Below are 19815 nucleotides of genomic sequence, written 5' to 3'. Positions count from 1 at the left end.
CGTGAACAGTTTTTTCAAATTTGCAAAAAGGTTTTTTTAATTCGTGCACATTTTATGAGTTCGCTAGCCATTTTCCAAAATTGAAAATATTTTTTAGTTCATTAACATTTTATGAACTTTTGAATTATTTTAAAATTATTAGCAATTTTTAAGCATTCATGAACATTTTAGGAAATCTAGAAAAAAATCAAATTTACAAAAAAATAAATTCATGAAAATATTTTTGATTTGCACGAATTTTTAAAAGAATATATTTTGATATTTTTAATCAAAATTTGAATATTCATGAACATTTTCATAAAATATTATTTTTGCACTGTATCCTATATATCTAAGAGAATCATTCCCGCTAATTTATTTATTTCAGCATGCAAGTATGCCTCCATGCCATACAATTATGAATTGGATAAGACTCATCTAGAAATGCAATCATGCATGGGAAAGACCCACCATAACATTCAACTATGCATGGGATTTTTTTCATTTAACTATTCTACCTGTATTCAATAAATGTTGTTACAACTATGCAAAGAGAGCCTTGGCTTAGTGGTTGGGCATGTGGTTGTGCAGCCTAACGACCCGAGTTCAGTTCCTAGAATTGACAAGTGATGCACATGTGCTTCCCCCTATCTATTTACGATCAAGCTTGGTTTATGGTGAAACTACTCATCAAGAAAATCTTGATACTCATTTAAAAAAATTCCGAGGACCATGTTTATCTTGGTACTCATACTAAAATGGTTGTATGCATCCCTAGTTGGTGTAGAGGTTGGAAAGTGAAAATCTCTCCCATTTAAAATATTCAATATTTCTCGCCTCCTGGGTCGCTCCCGTTTGGGTGACTCCGGTGGCCCCCCGGATCCCTAGCCTAGGCCTCCCCATCATGATTTCCTTGGGCGGTGGCGGTGGTGGCGCCCGCCCCGCCGAAGGTGGAGGGCAGTGGAGGCACGCGTCGATTGTGCCTCGGAAAAGAGATGCGCAGCGTCGGGCGCGCACACGAGGTGGTCTTTGGAGGAGAAGATGAGGTGGTGAGGCGGCGTCGCTGGGCTAGTACGACCCATACGAGGCGACGACCCTCGCTGGTTTCCGGAGCGCTGCGCCCGAGGTGTGGGCAACGGCGACGCGGCTGTCCTGGGCCCGACCTGGGCCTACAGGTCGCAGTTGCTGCTGCATCGACCAGTCGCGGCTCACGACGCGTCGGTGCGTGGGTCTATGCCAGCGCGACTGTGCAATGGCGCTCTGGAGGCGGCTGTCGGGGCCCTGTTTGGGCCCGATCTGGGCCCAGCGGACTAAGTGCCTCGAGCGTCTTTAATGGCAGTCCCTTGCAGCTTCGTCGTGGATGTTGCTTGGCAGGCGCTTATCTGGGGCTTCGTTCAAGTGGGCTCCATTTGTACATCGCCGAAAGGGACCAGTGGCAGTCTGGGTCGTCTTCTCCTCCGCAGCCGACTTGTGGCGTGGGGCTGCTGGCTCGGACCAAATATAGGTGGTTTGGCCATGCTGGTCTTCTTGCGCCAGGTCGCCGATCTGTTGTTGGCCTCCTCGTTCTGGCCGCTGACGAGTTTCGGTCTTCCTGTTGGTGATCTCAGACGTTTGGCGCATGGCGCCACTGGATATCTAGAGCGGAATAGATACGGTCGTGCACACTCTTATCCTGAGCCAGAGAGGCTTCATTTGGGCGTGGTGCGAAGCTTCGCCTTATTGCCGGTGCCATGGGCCATGTCTTACTATAGATTTCCATGAAACTGATTGAGGTGGAGAAAGTCATGGTGGCTGCGATAGGAGGTTAGTAATGGTGGAGAGGGTATTGGTTGCGATGAAGACTATGTGGCACAGGTTCTCCTTGTGTGTTGGGTGTTTGGCGACTTGCAGCAGCAGCAGCCTTGGCAAGCGAGGGTGGCAGAACAGGTGGACTACATTCTTGGTGGTGCTCCTCGAGTATCCAGCCGTGATTTCCAGGGAAAAACCCAAGGTCTGACTTACATTGGTTGTACCTTGCAATGGCCTTGCTGAAGGTATTGTTTTAAAAACTCAGAGTTTCTCCAGGGTGAAAAACCAAGATCTTCTATCGAACGTCGACAACGTGTGTGCATTGTTTCCTTCTTGAAAGCGTTGTTTTTGAAGAATCTCTTTTGTAGTTCGGGTTGTCTTTGGTAGTGGTTAGAGTATTGCTATTGCGACTGCTTCATCATCGTGACGGGTCTTGTTTTCTTTTTATCACTTTATTATTACTTTTTCTCGGTTGTGTGCATCCTTGATGTCTTTGTACATCTTGCTGGTGTAGATCCTGGGTGTAATTAGTATCTTCGCGATATTAATATATTTCTTCTATCGAAAAAAACTATACATAATTGAATATAGTAAGTCATATGCATTTTTATTTTTTGTTCTCATTTTATCAATCCAAATTTGCATCAACCAATTCCCGCAACAATGCGCAGGGGTTTATTTAGTTTTATTAAAAAACAGTCCGAGATAAAATACCTAACTTAAAAAAACGCTAGCAAAACGCGCCGTGCCATAATGGGCCGCAGCCAAACGAGCGTTTGCTCACTATCCCCGCGTGGGACAGGTGTTCCCGCCATCCCCTCAAAAAAGGTTCCCGCCATCCCCTCAAAAAGGTTCCCGGCAAGGCGCATGTTCCTCTCTTTCGTCTCCCTCCAAACAAATTCTGAAGCGCAAACCCTCCAGGACAACAAACCTAAAAAAAAAAATTCCAGAACAACAGACAGTTCGTCAGAGTGCAAAGCCTACATCAGATCAGCCAATCGACCAAAGACATCGTTTGATGGTGGAAAGTCTAAAAATGAGAGCTTCACTTCCCAACAAAACAGCCGATTCAGCCGCTCACGTCAAGTTGTGTAAGATGATTCTGCATTAGAGATGCAGGCGGACGCATCTGCAACGTGCGCACGAGGATTCTTGAAACATCACGATTATTAAAGTAACAGTGAATGAACTAATTTCCGGCTCCGTGGACAACCTGCATGCCTATTTTGCATTCCCTTCCTCGGGCAATAAAGCTCGATGCCAAGCAACAAAGCTCTCTCTGTTGTCCTCTGATAGCAGATAAAATCAAGAGAAACAAGTAGCAGCCGGCCGGGGCTCAACCCGACGATCAAACTACAATGCAGGGGAAATGAAGAAGCAATAATTCACCAAAGAGATTCATATCACCCCAGCAGATTCAAGTGATCACTTAAAAGTCTGGAAGCATCACTATCAACCAAGACAAAACTACTCTGAGTATCAGCGTTCCATGCCAGGAGGAATAGAAAACTAAAGCGACGATACTGTTCCAACATGCTATCACTGTCTGTGTCTGACAGGACAAAAAAACGACATGTTAACCTAGTTTGCTTTTGTGCGCAGAACTCCACGATTGCCAGAACACGCATGCCACCAGAACAGACCATATCATCCGCTGAGACCACTCCGCAACCTGTATTAAGTACTAAATCCACCTGGATCAAAGGAAATTTGAGCATAACAAAAATTAGTACACTAAAGTTGCGTGAGGTTGGAAGCTAGAGCAACAAATCGTAACAGATCAATATGAGAAATCGATCTCACCTAGGAGACAGTTAGCCATAACACTTGCTGCTTCATGTTCCTCCAATTCATCCTATGAATGCCTGCCCGGTAAGTCCCTCCAGTGGGTAACCCCCAGGTGGTGCTTTGTCTTTTGCTCTCCGGATTGGACCATTAGACAAATTAACTATCCCTTTAAAAGTTGACAGACAAGAATATTAGTCAAAACATACAAGCCATCGAGATATCTATATATTGTAGATCAATCATAGGAGAAAATTCTGATGGCACTAACTAACTGAGATATCTGTTGTAGATCAATCATATCTTGCGAGCAATGGGAAGTAAATGCAAACAGAACATAGTTATACGTGGGAAAGAGTAATTGACTGTCTAGTCCCGACGCTACTTGGTACAACTAAGATCTTACATACATGTAACAATTAAGCACCCCCCAGCGAAAAATACAATTAAGCACCGCAATTACGTGCATTTTACTAGTTATCAGTCCATTCCATTGTTAAGCATCATCATCAGACTATGCACATGCTAGTTATTACCATCAAAGCACACAATATCGTACAAAACGTACAACCAACCGACGTAATATTCCCAACATGTGCATCATTTCGTGACCTCGAGCCAAGATAATTGTAGCCTCTAAGGCCTTGCTGAAGCATAACAAGATAGAGATTTCAGATCTATAATCATTAACCACAAGCCCTCATCTCTTACTAGTGCATGAACTATCAACTATGTCAGTTATAAAGTCCCTTTTCAAAAAAAAATGTCAGTTATAAAGTGAATATCCTGTAGCTAACCTACAAGAGGCTAAGGGAAATCCATGCATTTAGCTACTTAACATGCTTGTGCAGACATATGCAAATGGAATTCAATCAGTTAGTCGCCTAATCTTGTAAGCTGGTAATGCATCACACTAACAAATAAGATCACATTGCTAAGGCTCGCGAAGTTTCTTGACTGAATGGGTTTAGTATGCCTGATAAAATGGAGTAAATTGCATAGAAGTACCACAATTGGGGCATTGGAAGCAGATTGGTACCAAGATTGGTAATTTTTACGTGTCAGTACCAACTTTGGGGCGAGGCGTTGCAAAAGAGGCTAAAACAGCTGTTTATACGTATTGACACGGAAACTGACCGGTTGGGCCCGCCTGTCGGGTGCTGACATGGCATGTTTTTTGCAAAAAACTCCCTGGAATCTCCTCTCTCTCCCCCGAACGCTCTCCCCCTCCTCTGTCTCGATCTCTCACACACACCCGAACGCGGCCGTCGCCACTGACGACGATCACCGTGGCCACCGTCCAACCTACCCCTCTCCATACCATCCAACGGCTCAGCCGCGACGCCCTCTTCCTCATCGCCAAGCCACGTGACGCCGGGAGCCCCGTGCCGTCGTCCTCGCCTTCGGCTTCTTCCGCGGGATCCGACGACAACCGCCGACGATTCGACGCCGTCTGCTCCAACCGACTCGCCGTGAGCCCCTGCCTCCTCTCCCCTTGCTCCCGTGCTCCTTTTCTCGCCATGGCCACCGTTCCGCCGGCGACCGATTCGCGCCGTCGCCTGAGCTCCTCGCCGCCATGGCCAGAGGCCGTGTTCGTCGCTCCTAGGCACGTAGACGTGCTCCAGACCTCGCCAGGAACCCAACCCGCACCCCAACTCGCTCTCTCGAGCGCTGCAGCCGCATCCCCGCACCCGGCCGAACTCCGGCCGCCGCTCCGCCCGTCGCCGCCGCCGCTACACTGCACCCCGGCACCCCCCGCTACCTCCTTTAGATGCGCCGCACCGCCAGCTCGCCATAGCCGCAAACCACGCGCGAAGCGGTGCTTGTTAGGGCCATCCCGAGCAACTCCGGCGTGCCACCGCCGTGCCTTTGGTCACCGGCGTCAACTGCTGACGTGGCGTCGGGTGTGTGTGAGAGATCGAGACAGAGGAGGGGGAGAGCGTTCGGGGGAGAGAGAGGAGATTCCAGGGAGTTTTTTGCAAAAAACATGCCATGTCAGCACCCGACAGGCGGGCCCAACCGGTCAGTTTCCGTGTCAATACGTATAAACAGCTGTTTTAGCCTCTTTTGCAACGCCTCGCCCCAAAGTTGGTACTGACACGTAAAAATTACCAATCTTGATACCAATCTGCTTCCAATGCCCCAATTGTGGTACTTCTATGCAATTTACTCGATAAAATGAGATGTGGGCACCACAAAATGATCTCCAGATGCAAGACAGCAGCATAATTTCAATAAGAGCAATGCTCCTGAAGCAGCATGTACATTATCCATATATAACAACTAAACACACTAGTACAAGCTACGAGTGAACACCTAACCCGAGGAATGAGATGAGGATTAACCTGAGAAGAGTGACTGCGGAAGCTTCCAAGGGCGAACAAATCTGGAAGAGTGGTAATCAGCCGGCGGGTTGTTCATCATGAAGTACTGTACATCCATAAACTTGCCGGTGCTCATGTCAACATGGAATAGTTGAGACTCCTGAAAGAAGTATGCCATGGTGGCATGCTCACGGTGGATAAATGCGACAGCGGGACAGTCATTAGGCAGGCCCATGGCCTTGAAACCATCCTCGTCCCAGAGGTTCTCGAGGTCAAGCTGATGATCAAGAGTCCAGCCCCCTGTGCCTATGTCAACAAGTGTCCACAACCTAATCCTCTCATAATTTGAGATCTCAAGGAATCGGACCATCCCTTCGCTCACACCAACGCATCGCTCTCGTGCTAGACCATTGTTGCCTGGACTCTGGCATTCATCAGGGAGCGGCCCATACCGCAGTTCGGGCCGGCGTTGCAGGAGGAGGCCGCTGGTGTCGAGGGCGAGAATGCCGCATGCCAGATCAACCCAAAGCATGAGATCCATGTACTTGATGACGCCGTCCCCTCCCCTCCACTCCCGCTGGCCTGGTGCGCCTGGAGGGCAGTAGAGATCCTGGACGGTCCAACGGCCGTGGTCGGAGATGTAGCAGAGGAGGGTGGCCTGGTTGGTGCCGAGCAAGTGCTCTAGGTGCAGGATGATAGAGTTCGTCGCACTGGTGGCGAGGAGGCCGACCCTGCCTGGGTCTGGGCGGAAGATGGGGCGCTCGGGGTCCGGGAGGCGGGTGGCCGAGCGGGTGTTGATGTCGCAGAGGAACAACACTCTGGGGAAGCCCTTGTGGTCGAGCCGCGCCTCCGGACCGGTGTCGAAATCGTCGACGAAGACCGGCGGCGGCGGCGGCTGAGCCTGCGTGCCGTGGGTGGCGTAGAGCACGAAGCGACCGAAATCCCCGACCTACGAGACGTACGGGTGGTTGTAGATGTTGTTGGAATAAGCCACGGCATGTGCGGTCGCACTCGTCACGCGTCGGGTGTGCGGGACGGGCGGGACACACTGGTGTCGTCAGGCTCGTCGGGCGCGTCGGTGACGCGCGGGACGTGCGGGACGTGCGGGACGCAGCAGCGTGGTGTGTGCGTGCGTTTGTAGTGTGTCCACTTGTAGCAGTGTCATGTGTATGCTCGTGTGTGTTTGCGTGTGGTCTGGTGGTGCGTGAGTCAGGCTCACACTGGGTTCCACTGCATAGGCCTGTGTTGTTAGCGACATTAGCGGCAGCGCGTAGCGGTCAGTTGAATGGCCGGCCGCGTCGTACGCGTTAGTGCACGGCAAGAGCGCAGCCGAAGCCCATGACTCGCACGCTCTGGCGAGTGGAGGAGGTGGGCAACGAAAATTTGGGTGCTACGCAGCTGTGAGACTACAAGTCCACGGCCACTGTTTGTACGGGAGTTTTGTGCTTTGGGAAAAGAAACGGGGCTGTGAAGCCGGGTGAAACTCCAGTGTACTGTGTGCTCCTCCTTCTTCTACCTCCATCTATCCGTGTGAGAGAGCGGTTCCAACAATTGGTATCAGAGCTTCGGTTCGGGCGATCACCGGCGACCATGGCGCTCGTCCCACATGGTGGCGGCACGGGCGGATCGGCGACGATGGCGATGGCGATGCTGACCGCGGACAACTACACGGTCTGGGCCATCAAGGCGCAGGCGATCCTCGACGTCCACACTGTATGGGAGGCGGTGGCGCCGGGCGACGCGGCGGTGAACGCCAAGAAGGACAAGATGGCGCGCGTGTTGCTCCTCGGTGCGTTGCCGAAGGATGTGCTGCTGCAGGTGTCGACAAAGCTCACCGCCAGGGAGGTATGGGACTCCCTGAAGGTGAGGTTCGTCGACGCCGATCGGGTCCGCGCGGCGAGGCTGGGGACGCTGCGCGGCGAATTCGACCGGATGAAGATGGCGGACGGCGAGGAGCTCGACGTGTACGGCGGGAGGCTCGCGGCGATGGCGGCGAGGTATGCCAACCTCGGGGAGACGCAGGGCGACGCAGCACTTGTCAAGAAGTTGCTGGATACGGTGCCGGATCGCCTCTTCCCCGTCGTCACCGGCATCGAGCAGTTCCACGACGTGACGACGATGGCGTTCGACGAAGCGCTCGGGCAGCTGCGTGCGTTCGACGAGCGGTTTCGGCGCCGTGGACAAGTCGGCGGCGAGCGCGGGGGTGAGCAGCTGCTCATGACGGCGGCGCAGTGGGCAGCACGGGAGCGTCGACACGGCAGTGCTCGGGACGACGACGACGGGCGCATCGTGGCGTCGGGGAGCGGCGGCAACAGGCGCAGGCGCTGCTACAAGTGCGGGGAGCACGGGCACTTCCGGCACGAGTGCCCGCAGCTGCGGAAAGGACCGGCGGCGGAGTAGGCTCTCTTGGCCGGTGCCAACGTCGACGACGACGGACTCCTCTAGACCGTGGCTTAGGGGGTGTGTGTTGGAATAAGCCACGGCATGTGTGGTCGGACTCGTCGGGCGCGTCGGGTGGGCGCGGGACACACTGATGCCGTCGGGCTCGTCGGGCGCGTCGGTGACGCGCGGGACGGGCGGGAAGTGCGTGACGCAGCAGCGTGGTGTGTGCGTGCGTGTGTAGTGTGTCCACTTGTAGCAGTGTCATATGTATGCTCGTGGTGTGTTTGTGTGTGGTCTGGTGGTGCGTGAGCCAGGCTCACATTGGGTTCTACTGCATAGGCCTGTGTTGTTAGCGACATTAGCAGCAGCGTGTAGTGGTCAGTTGAATGGCCGGCCACGTCGTACGCGTTAGTGCGCGGCAAGAGCGCAGCCGAAGCCCATGACTCGCACGCTCTGGCGAGTGGAGGAGGTGGGCAACGGAAACTTGGGTGCTACGCAGCTGTGAGACTATAAAGTCTACGGCCACTGTTTGTACGGGAGTTTTGTGCTTTGGGAAAAGTAACGGGGTTGTGAAGCCGGGTGAAACTCCAGTGTACTGTGTGCTCCTCCTCCTTCTACCTCCATCCATCCGTGTGAGAGAGCGGTTCCAACAGATGTCCTTGGGGTCGGGGGCGACGCGGCGGGGCACGGTAAGGCGGAAGGGGCGGGCGCTCGCGCTCGATGGAGAGATCGATGCCCGTCGGGAGCACCGTGTCGGAGACCACGTGCGACATGCACACGAGGAGTACCCACTGCCCCTCCTCCGTGGTCCATTCCGACGAGGCAGGCGCCGTCGCCTGCGCCGGCGCGGACATGGAGGAAGTGGCGGCGGAGAGACGGGAGGGGAAAAGTGAGAGGGTTGCTGGCTGGCTGGCTGGCTTGCGGGAGAAGATGGTGAGGGCGTCGCGTAGGCGTACCACTGTAGCCCACGACACTTTTCTTCAGCGGAACACCCCTTCTATGCTGTTCTCGAAGAGAGACGGGTGAGAATGTATCAACCCGTGGGGCCCAGCTGTGGCAACGGGGAGGGGGTGAGGCGGTTGTTGTAGTTCCAACAGGCGCGGGTTCAATTTCCGTGGTTCGCCCATCCCATTATTACCGTGCGGCGTGCTAATTTTTTTCAGTATCGAAATAGCCTTATTTTACGCACAGTAGGGAGCTGGCTCCAGCGGCCGCTGCAAAATATGGCGCGCTCTAGCAGGCACGCTAAATTTCCAACAGGCGAGCAGCCGGCGCTTGCAAATATGATTTTACATGTCCATTTGACAATATGATGATGTTTCAAACATTAAACAAATGTGCAAAATAAGAGTTGGAGCAACATAGCATAATTTAATTGCACGACATAGTTCAAAATCAACCAACCAAGTTCATGACAAATAAAAGTTCACACAACAAATGGCACATCAACAATCATGTCACATCATCCTCCTCTTCTTCCTCCTCATCCGATGACGATTCTTCCTCCTCCTCTTCATTTTCAAGCGCCACATCGTCATCGGGAGCTTGGATGGTGTTCGCAAGATCTCCAATGGCATCATACGAAGGTATGTGAGGTACACCGAAAGCCATGCGTCCACCTATGTCACCCAGAGGTGCTCCCATGCCTCCCATAAGAGACACAAAACTCATGCTTCTCATGCCTCCCATGGTAGCTCCGAAGCCACCCATGTCACCCACAGGTGCTCCCATGCCTCCCATAAGAGACACAAAAATCATGCTTCTCATGCCTCCCATGGTAGCTCCGAAGCCACCCATGTTACCCAGAGGTGCTCTCATGCCTCCCATGAGAGACCCAAAACTCATGCCTCCCATGGCTCCCATGATAGCTTCGAAGCCACCCATGCCTCCCATGCCGCCCATGGTAGCTCTGAAGCCACCCATGCCTACCGTAGATGTTCCCAAGCCTCCCATGGTAGCTCCCATGCCTCCCATGGCCATGGCTCTTTTTTGGACCAAGACTTCATCACGACAAAGATTGAAGTACTCCTTTTGCCTATCATCGAGGGTAGATGTGTCCATGAAGAATGAGTACTTCTCCTATTCCGATAATCTTGCTCCCTCCTCCATGGCCAATTTCTTCTCCTACAATGCCACCTTCCTCTCCTCAGCCGCCGCATCTTGGCTCCTTGCCATCATCCTCACCTTGTTTGCTTCCTTTCGTGCCTTCACAATAGCTTCCATGACATTCTTTAAATCTTCTTCTTCTTCTTCTTCTTCTTCTTTATTGCCTCCATTTGGTCTTTTTGGCTTGGAGTAGGCTACCGAGCTTGGTGTAGGGATTCTCTTGCCACCATCACATGATGCCTCCTCCTCATCATCATCCAAATCAATAGTTGCCTTGCTTTTCTTGCTCTCCTCTTGGTCATCACGAGGCTTCCATTTCTCTTCATCCTTCAACACATTGTAGTAATGAGGCAACACAAATGGTCTCCCTTTCTTGGCCTTCCCTTTCTTGGTCTTCTTCTCTTCTCCTTAAATAAGTTTTGTCCAATAGTGAGCTACAAACAAAAGAACAAGTTATCACTTGAAACACCAAAGAAGAAGCATGAACATGGAAGGAACATAAAAAGATGACACTTACCCTATCTCTATCACTAGTGCCACTTGGGTTTATCGTGTCAACCGCCTTAAGTGTCGTCGCCCACACCTTTGGCAATCTTTGTTGATTGTTGACCACTGGGAGCGAAGAGATTTATCGGTGCGGTCAATTCCACTCTTGTTGTGTATATCAAAGTGCTCCTTCATCCGGACCCAATATGTATCTCTACTTTGGTCCCCTCCAACGTTTGCATCCATAGACACATGCAACCATGTATTGCATAGCAAGATGTCTTCGTCCATGGTGTAGTTGCCCGCTCTTCCTTTCGGTGCATCGACGATATCCTCACCATCCTCGTCCACCTCAAACTCATGATCATCTTCATGCACTACATTGGTTTGAGACCAATGAGAATTGTTGGAGCCAACACCCATAGTTGACATATAGGTGTCATCATTGAAACTAGAAAATATGTAGGAGAAAACTAAGCTATCCACATGTATACATTTATGTAAAAAACACCAACAAAAAAAGGGGGCGAAATCATAACTTGCGGGCATTTCATCAAACACCTTGTGCGCATCGGCCGCCGGCGCAACAAATTGCGAGCTCTCCGGCGCTTCGGTCGGCGGAGGCACGACCGGACACCCTACAAGCTTCTTCTTGGGCTGCCTAGAAGAGCCATCCGCCTTGTTCTTATTCTCGGACACCTTCCTCGCCGTCGTCGCCGCCGCATTCGGTCGCTTGGAGACGGGGCCCCGTGGCTTCACGACGGGTGGCGGCACGACGCCACCCTGCGAGGTTGTCCGTGGCGCCATGAAAAGGCCGCGTGTGAGACCGGTGCTTGGAGGAGGATTGCCGGTGGCGAAGCCGAAGCTCAACCCTGCGCTAGGGTTTGCGGCGGCGGCAGCGCCGGAGGGGTCGCGGGTGTAGGGAGGGGTTGGGGGATGTTGGGGCAGCCTTTTGTCGAATTTCGCCAGTGACGGCGCGGGCGGGGCGAAGGCGGGGTGGCTGGAGAGGTTGGCGGTAGTTGGTCACAGACGCTCGACTGTCCAGCGCGCGGGAGGGGCGCACAAAATAAGCGACGTGCGATGCCGTTTTCCTCCGCGTGCTGAACCCATTATACCGCGCGCGCGATTATTGCGCGGCTGCTGGAGCACTCGTTTCGGCTCCGCGCACGCAAAAAAGCAATTTTTTCCAATGCGCGGCTAAGATAGCGCACCTGTTTTAGATGCTCTAAAGGAGACAAATGAAGACTCCAAAGGATTCGCTAGTTTCATTGCAATGTGGGAAACCCACTTCTATACTCCCTCCATTTCTTTTTACGTTTAAGGTGTATTTGTTTTTTGATAAAATTCCACAATGTAAGATGCCTTTCTTTCAATTCCTCATAATTCCCTTCTCAGCCCTCCAGAAAAAAGGAAAGTATCTCTCTCCCGATTGTGTGTATCTCTCCTTATAGGAAAACAAGAAAAGTATCTCTGTCCTGATTGTCTGGATCTCTTCCTTTCCGTTCTTATTAATTTACTTCCCACTAATCAATGAATTAGTCAAGGGTATTTTCGTCCTCAATTCTTTTAAGTTTCATGCCTTGGTCATCGTGCCGAAAAAATACACCTTATATAAAGGAACGGAGGGAGTACATGATGAAGAGGTGTGTTGGGGAGACACCTTTTTCCTAATAGACACCTCCTGGGAGGCATCCCTCCCATACAATTGATCACATGTTTTATTCCTCAGCACTCCCCCTTGATCAATTCGTCATTCGTGTATTGCAAACTGAAAAATTCCTCCAGAAACCGTGTGGGAAAAATTGAGGAAAAACCTATTAATATATATGCCATCAAAAACTCCTTTACACCCAGCAGGAAAAATATAAGGAGAAACCAATATTGCATATATCCGCACTTGTATTTATATTGTCTCGTTAAAAACCTTATATGAGAAACCATCATGGAAAACTCATAAAGGGAAAAAGAGTACAATATGAGTGATCTGAAGATCACCAACGGGTTATAACTTGGGATTTTACTCACCGTGAACTTTGCAAACCTCAAGGTTATCTCATAACAATTCCATGAACCTAGTTCTGGAATATAAACATTGGTAGATATATTATGAATATCACAATAATTTATTTGCAATTACCCTCTTACATTTATGTAACTCATGAGGATAAATATAACCCATAAGCGATTCAAGTGACATTATCTTCGTGGATAATGATAATCTCCACATGATTTTACATGGGCCAATCATTCTATGAAGTCATCCACATTTTATGATGCTTCAAATAAAATATAATGATCACTAGAAGGACTCAATATGACTTCCCTCAAAATTCTCTTCCAGCAAACCCAGTCTTTGATATGGCATTGTGGGATCAGATAATTAGCTACTATCAATATATCAAACCATGGCCCCATCTTGATTTTCCGGATGTAATTGATCAAGACCCTTTGTGCCCTGGATATATCCAAGAATATTCCTTACACAAACCTTATACCTTTTGGTGAATTGCAATCTCAATAAATTGCCAAAAACTATATGAGTGCTTCAGTGGTATTTAGATATGGAACTTCATGTCCAACTATCACTTCACCGTCTCCCATATGTCTCAAGGATTTGTATACCATATTAGGTATAATATGACCATATGCGTCTTTGATATAATATATCCATATTGAACTTCTCCATTACTTCTGGATATATTAAGACTGATATTTAGGGGGATATGCTCAAGTCATAAACCTAGCATAATTTGGTTTAACCCAAATATCTGTCTTAACATGATTGTGTGTATTTCATGTCTTATATAGACTTTGATGATAAGATCATCAACACCACAAATTAAGATGATATAAAATCCAATCTAGGGTTTCTTCATGAATACACCTCAACAATCATTAGTATGAGAGTAATCCTTGTCAAGGAGTAACTCACTTAGTCGGTTGCACCACACAATTGTCCAACTACTTCAAGTCATAGAATGACTTCAGAAGTTCCACACATGCATGTTCCAATTTACCTTTGGATTCAGAATATTAAGTCATTCAATGACTTCAATATATACATCCAAACTAATTGACCCATGGGAGTATGTAGATATTACATACATCAACCATATGGATCTGTACTGCCATTAACATTCAGTATCAAAACATAATTCCATTCATACCAAGAAGGTATGCTACATCGTAACCGATGTCGGGTTTCAGCGAAAAACCCTTGTGCTACAAGCCTCGCTTTCTCACCACCTTATTTATTTTCGTTTCCAAACAAAAATTCACTTCTCTTCCCTCTGGAAGATACTTATGATTAGCAGGTTTTACAATGGTAAAACCTCTCTTTTGATGAGCGAGTGCCACTCTTCCTTAATGGCTTCCTTTAATTTGAACAAATATAAGTGCAACAACACTCTCCATGGATTTGGTTCAGGGCCCAAAAGGATTCTAGCAATTCTTGAAAATAATTTTATGTTGATATATGTAGACTTTCTCATATACGATTCTCATGAATCAATATCATTGTGGAATTCTTATTACGCCTCTTAACTCCTTTTGATTTCCCACAACAACAGAGTCAAGGTGTTTTGATGTCTCAACACCTAAAAATGTGTGCACATATGTGTTGGACTTTGGATGCCACGCATCCCTCAGGTGTCATTCAACCCGAGGTTGAATCATATTTACCGATCGAGGGGTCAATCTCCTCTGTTTCCACTGAAATATATGAGTACCTAATCTCATGCGACCAAAATTCTCCCCCTCTTGCTCTCATCTAGGGAGATGAGTGATTTATTATGTACCTTCACTCATTCTGGTACTTGACAACAGTGACACCTTTGTCATCAGTAAATATACTTGGCAGATTATTTGCAATATGCTACAAATTTCTCATAACCTGAACCTGCAGTTCAGATTCTTAAGTATGTGGACAAAATGTCTATTACATTTCTTCTTCATTTCATGGCATTTTTTGTGGTACAAATCTCCCCCTAATGCCAGAAAATGTTCTTATTGCAAAAGCAATCAGCGTATGGGTTGCAAATAACTCCCTTCATAGGGTTGAGGTATTCGATTGATTAATGATCATACTACAGTTATTCCTCACATAGATCCCAACCATATGTGAAGGCCCATGATATACGCTGGGGTGGTGATATTGGTATGCAACCGAGTTACCGCAGATGGGAAATACTTCACTTATTTCCACGTACAAACTGCAAGGGGGTGCAGTATCATTTGATCTCATTTAGACCAAATATGCGGAGTGTGAGACGGCATGTTACCATCAACAAAATGTTGGTAACACTACAACTGAAACCCCCCTTTAGCAACGCATTGATGCGTTGTTGTATGTCCATATATGCGTTGCTAACGTCTACACCAACGGATTGCTATGCGTTGTCGTAGGTGGCGTTGCTAGGGTCTACAACAACGTATATACATGCGTTGGTAAATAACATGTAGAAGCGTTGTAAGGTAGCGACATATAGAGTTAAGAGTTTAACAACACATCATATGCGCTGTTGGTTACCATACACAATGATATAACAGATGATGGCAATGACTAGATGCTTCGATACATATAGCATGAATAGTTGATGATATTTTATAGATTGCCATCCAGAATTATTAGGTCAATATAGATAGTGTATAGGAGCCACAAAATAATAAACAGGAAGGTCACATATATTAAATCAACAATGTTGCATTACAAAGAACACGATCCAGATATTACATGATGTGAAACTATCTAGCAGTAGCCAAACTCTCAACCTTGCAACCAACTATAATGTTTCAAAATTGTCCTGAAAATGACATTCTAATTATCTAGAGTAGCCCATTATCATCCTTGCGATCAACATCTGATCCACGCATCATCCATATTATCTTGGCAATCTACAAAAACAAAGAAATGAGATGAGCAACTTACTGTAGAGAAAATGAGGTTAATAGAGCAGCAAAATGTAAAGGAGGAGGAACATACAATGCTTGAAGGTCACTACATTAGTAGCTTTGTATGCAGAAAAGTAGATTAATAGCCTACATCTAACAAATCCTTTTGATCCTTGTTTTCTTATAAACAAATCTACTATACGTCAATTGAGTTAATGCAAACCTTAAAGCAAACATACTATGTAAGAAATGAGGTACTTCCTTAAAATAAACATGTGTTAACATGCAACACATCCTTTGGTTTCAAAGAAAGATACGCAGTTCCCAGAAAATATAAATAGATGAAAGGTTTCAATAATTCAAAAATACGTACAGTAGCAAGGCAAATTTTCCCGAGTGCTCCTTTCTCATTATTTTTGCTCCCTTGAATTCTTACTACCTACTCAATGGTTAAATTTTAGTACAACAGTAGCAAGGCAAATTTTCGTACAATAATGCAAAAATTAGAAACAAGATAATTTTGTAAAACAAGGTAAATTTTAGTACAAATTGCTATAGTAAACTTTAGTACAAGAAGTCTAATTATCTTGACAAAATGGCATATTAGCCTCTCTATGCTACAGGTCCCTTAGCAACTCTGTATACAACTATACAGATAAGTTTAGTACAATATTTAGATCAACACAAAATCTACAAGGAATACTAGAAGATATCAAATGTAGCATTGCATCAAAATAGCACTACTAATGTAGATTGGGAAATTACACACTTCTTTGCTCAAATATCATGACACATGATCTTTCAGAAGATATCTGAGACAATTGTTGTTTCTACATCAGCGCACGCGTATGAAGAAATTTATATTTGAGAGCAATCCAAAAGAACTTACACAAACTTTTCAACATCCCCGCTGCAGGCATCACACGACTGTTCACCTTGGCATCCACCTTTTGTTTTCCAGATTGGGCAATCTCTTTGTAATCTATAAACCAAAGTAGGGTTGTGACATCATCTTCAGTTTATTAAAGATGTTCTGCATTTAAAATAGCTCAATATGGTTTAGTATGCAAAGTAGGGTGTATTACCATGAGCATATTGATGTTTATATCAACTCCTATGGCCGGTGAAGAACCAGTGAGACATAAATACTTCATGATCTTGTGAAGGATCGGATGCTGATTGAAGGAAGTTGAGAGCCAACAACATGTAGAACCACGAGTTCTGATTGAGTAATTGGAGCAAGGTGAAACCTTACAGGGTTATGACTCAAGCACTGAAGTTATTATTGAAATAAGTCAAGAAACAACAAACCATGTTACAGTCATAGTATATCATAGTTCACCACCTTAAATCCTAGGGGAAGACATAACCTTACAACCTAAGAAATCAGTACCATACAGTTTTCTCACACAGGGTTGGCACTGATTGAGGGCGGCTTGAGCAGGCCGGCGGCTCCACAACATGTGCACACAATGAGAAGAGCTGTGATGTTGCTCGCCGTCGTTAGTTAATTGTGTAGTGCTGCCACGACACCATTCTACAAGCACCACAATGAAAAGGTCAACTAAATGCTGGACTCAACAGGTGGATCAACAATTGAAACTGAGTCAGTGATATATTGATTAAGAGAGACAATGTTTTGGTAACTCACATCCATCCTGCAGCCTCACGTGGATGTTCATCGACACAACAGATCGAACTACTACAAGGATGAGAATGCAACCCAAGAAACAGACACATGTTGACTGAAGCAAGGTCAGTTTCAGAAATTGTAAGGGAAGATGAAATTAAGGATTATATATACAATAAAGTGGAATATTAGGATAGATGGACGCATGTGAGACTTATTCTTATAGTATTACACAACATGTGACAATGAAATCGGTAAGGATTCATCCACAGACATAGCAACAAGAACGAACTATTGACATTAAAAAAAGGACGCAAGCACTCTTTCAGAATTAACACATATGGACTCAACCATATATCCAAATAGATCAACCAAACTAGAAACAACTGGCTTGCATGTGCAGAACTATATAGCAGTGCACCCTGAAAGATGCAAGGACGAAACTAAAATACCTAGAATGGTTAAGTGAATTTGGGAGCATCCAGTAAGGTAACTGACCGTGATGGGGTGTTATCTAGCCGTGATGTACGACACCACGATGGCTAACACTAAGTAGCGTAGATCACATTTGCAATTTCCGGCAGAGAATCGACCATGGAATGATGCTATGCCACCACAAAGAATCAGAGGGGTACCAGCAGACGAGACAAGTGCCTTACTAAATCGTCGGTGTCGGAGGCGAGGTAGCCAAGGCGGAGCAGCATCGTCGGGCCCGAGTTGGCACCGGCGCATACATAGACGTGGGGTAGAGGGCCTACACGGGATTCGCACGGGCGGCCCGTGGCGGCTAGGGTTGCTGCTGGGTCATGTGCAGCGGTGAGGAGGGAGTCGCGGCGGTGGAGAATCAGAGGAGAGGACTAAGGAGCAGCCTGGCTGGTGAGCGACGCCGTGGGAGAGCGCCTGAGTTAGCAGAAATAAGTGGTGGCGGTCAGCATCGTGGTCATGGAGCTCGGGTGAGATGGGAATCGAGGGGGAGGGGAGATGACGGATCGGAAGAATTGGGTGAGCTCGGGTACGCCGTATGGCGAGGTTAGATTTTTTCTAGGGAGAAGAGGTTAGCGCTAAGCAGGGGAGGGTGGAATAAGTTGGGGAGGTGGGAGGTTAAAACAAACAACACATATTATCATTTCGTTGGTTGATATGTGTTGGTATATGTGGGTTTTTGTTGTAGTGTAAATCATAATTCTGCAACATTGGCTATGCAATATTGACTCTCTTTCAAAAGAGATCAAGCCAAACCATTCTGGTTATGTATGATATACTGAATATAACCATTGAATGCTTGTGAATCAACTTCAACGACATTTCAATTTCAATGGAATTATCCCACATTAGGATAAGTTGCTCTAAATTTGTCAATTTGAGCACTTAATTCAGTAAACGCATGGTTATGTGTGGATATACACACGTAAGACCATCTTCTAGATGTGTCTATGAACACCATGATGTACCAACATAACACAGACGCAGACAATGACATAGATAAGTGAATCTTGGTTGAGTGTTCACTTCCTACTTAGCTCTTGTAATCTTGCCTTGTGAGAGGGTAAACTCACTTTGTGATTTTACAATAGTAGCCATAGAGGTGGCGACCAGTTCATGCTTCCAACTTCGTGCGTGGTTGTGTGGGTTGGAAAATAAGAGTGTCGTTGGGGGAATACTTTTTGTTGGTTGTTGCATATGCAGTAGCTTGCATTGGTCTCGTCAGGTTGCGCTAGTTATCCTTTACCCGACAACGTTGTTGACTAGGATCGAGGTTTCCTTCGCCCTTTCAGGTGGCGTTGATTCGTTCGTCATGCAGATCCTCCATGAAGATCGGGCAACCCCATATCAGGATATGCATACACATATCCTTTGGCTAGTATATGATTCGGTTGATGACTATGTTTCACAAGTCATGGGCATAGAGATGCTAACCCGGTCGTATGGACCAAGGGATGGGGATCACTGAGTCGGACATACCCACTTTGAGACATAGTGAGATATTGTCGTATGTTAGTCTAAAGTACAACGTATATTCCAAGTCCTAGACTTGAGGTCCTCGCAGGTTCTCGAGATGAGGACCAACTCACTTAGGGTATATCAAACACTACCCCGTAACTGGGTATCTTCCCGGTGAGTAGTGAGACATGCCGTGAGACATGGTTGACCAAGATGGGGTTTGCCCTTCCAATTCGGAGAGATATTCTCTGGGTCCTATCGAGTGATCAGATTCAGAAAACATGGCCATGTGACTTGGGTTAAGTGTTAACTCAGTTTGGTGACTTGTATCACATTTTTGAGAATAGATGTCGAGCTTCTACCAACAAGGGTGACAAATACTCGCCTTGAGCTCGATAGCATATATCGTGACGCAAAAGGAATGGTTCATATGACACATCACTACTGCAGGATGCTGCTAACGCGACACTACGATCAGAGACCCTTCGACAAAACTGTGTGCGA

General features: G+C 47.2%; 1 protein-coding gene and 1 long non-coding RNA gene across 7 annotated transcripts; both read right to left on the bottom strand.

Moving 5' to 3' along the window:
- Positions 1 to 3126: 3126 nt before the first annotated feature.
- LOC120975671 (uncharacterized) lies at positions 3127 to 7398 on the bottom strand. Its single transcript, XM_040402342.2, has 4 exons — positions 7393 to 7398; positions 5898 to 6825; positions 3571 to 3721; positions 3127 to 3461 (listed from the first exon to the last, which is right to left on the bottom strand). Exons 1-3 carry the CDS (start codon positions 7396 to 7398, stop codon positions 3618 to 3620), a joined length of 1038 nt encoding a protein of 345 aa, XP_040258276.1. The 3' UTR covers positions 3127 to 3461; positions 3571 to 3617.
- Positions 7399 to 15515: 8117 nt separating this feature from the next.
- LOC109761309 (uncharacterized) lies at positions 15516 to 18428 on the bottom strand. 6 transcript variants are annotated; one of them, XR_005772429.2, is made up of 6 exons: positions 17392 to 18428; positions 17139 to 17277; positions 16826 to 16961; positions 16630 to 16722; positions 16114 to 16179; positions 15516 to 15743 (listed from the first exon to the last, which is right to left on the bottom strand). It is a non-coding gene; the product is annotated as an uncharacterized lncRNA (long non-coding RNA). The 6 variants fall into 6 exon arrangements; XR_005772426.2 differs by having other exon boundaries at positions 16826 to 17277; positions 17392 to 17485; positions 18030 to 18428; XR_005772427.2 differs by having other exon boundaries at positions 16114 to 16175; positions 16626 to 16722; positions 16826 to 17277.
- Between the last annotated feature and the right edge of the window lie 1387 nt (positions 18429 to 19815).

Source organism: Aegilops tauschii, chromosome 3 (assembly GCF_002575655.3).
Source record: "Aegilops tauschii subsp. strangulata cultivar AL8/78 chromosome 3, Aet v6.0, whole genome shotgun sequence".
Taxonomy (NCBI): domain Eukaryota; kingdom Viridiplantae; phylum Streptophyta; class Magnoliopsida; order Poales; family Poaceae; genus Aegilops; species Aegilops tauschii.
Note: the sequence above shows the minus strand (reverse complement) of the source record. Positions and strands in the feature narration are given on the sequence as shown.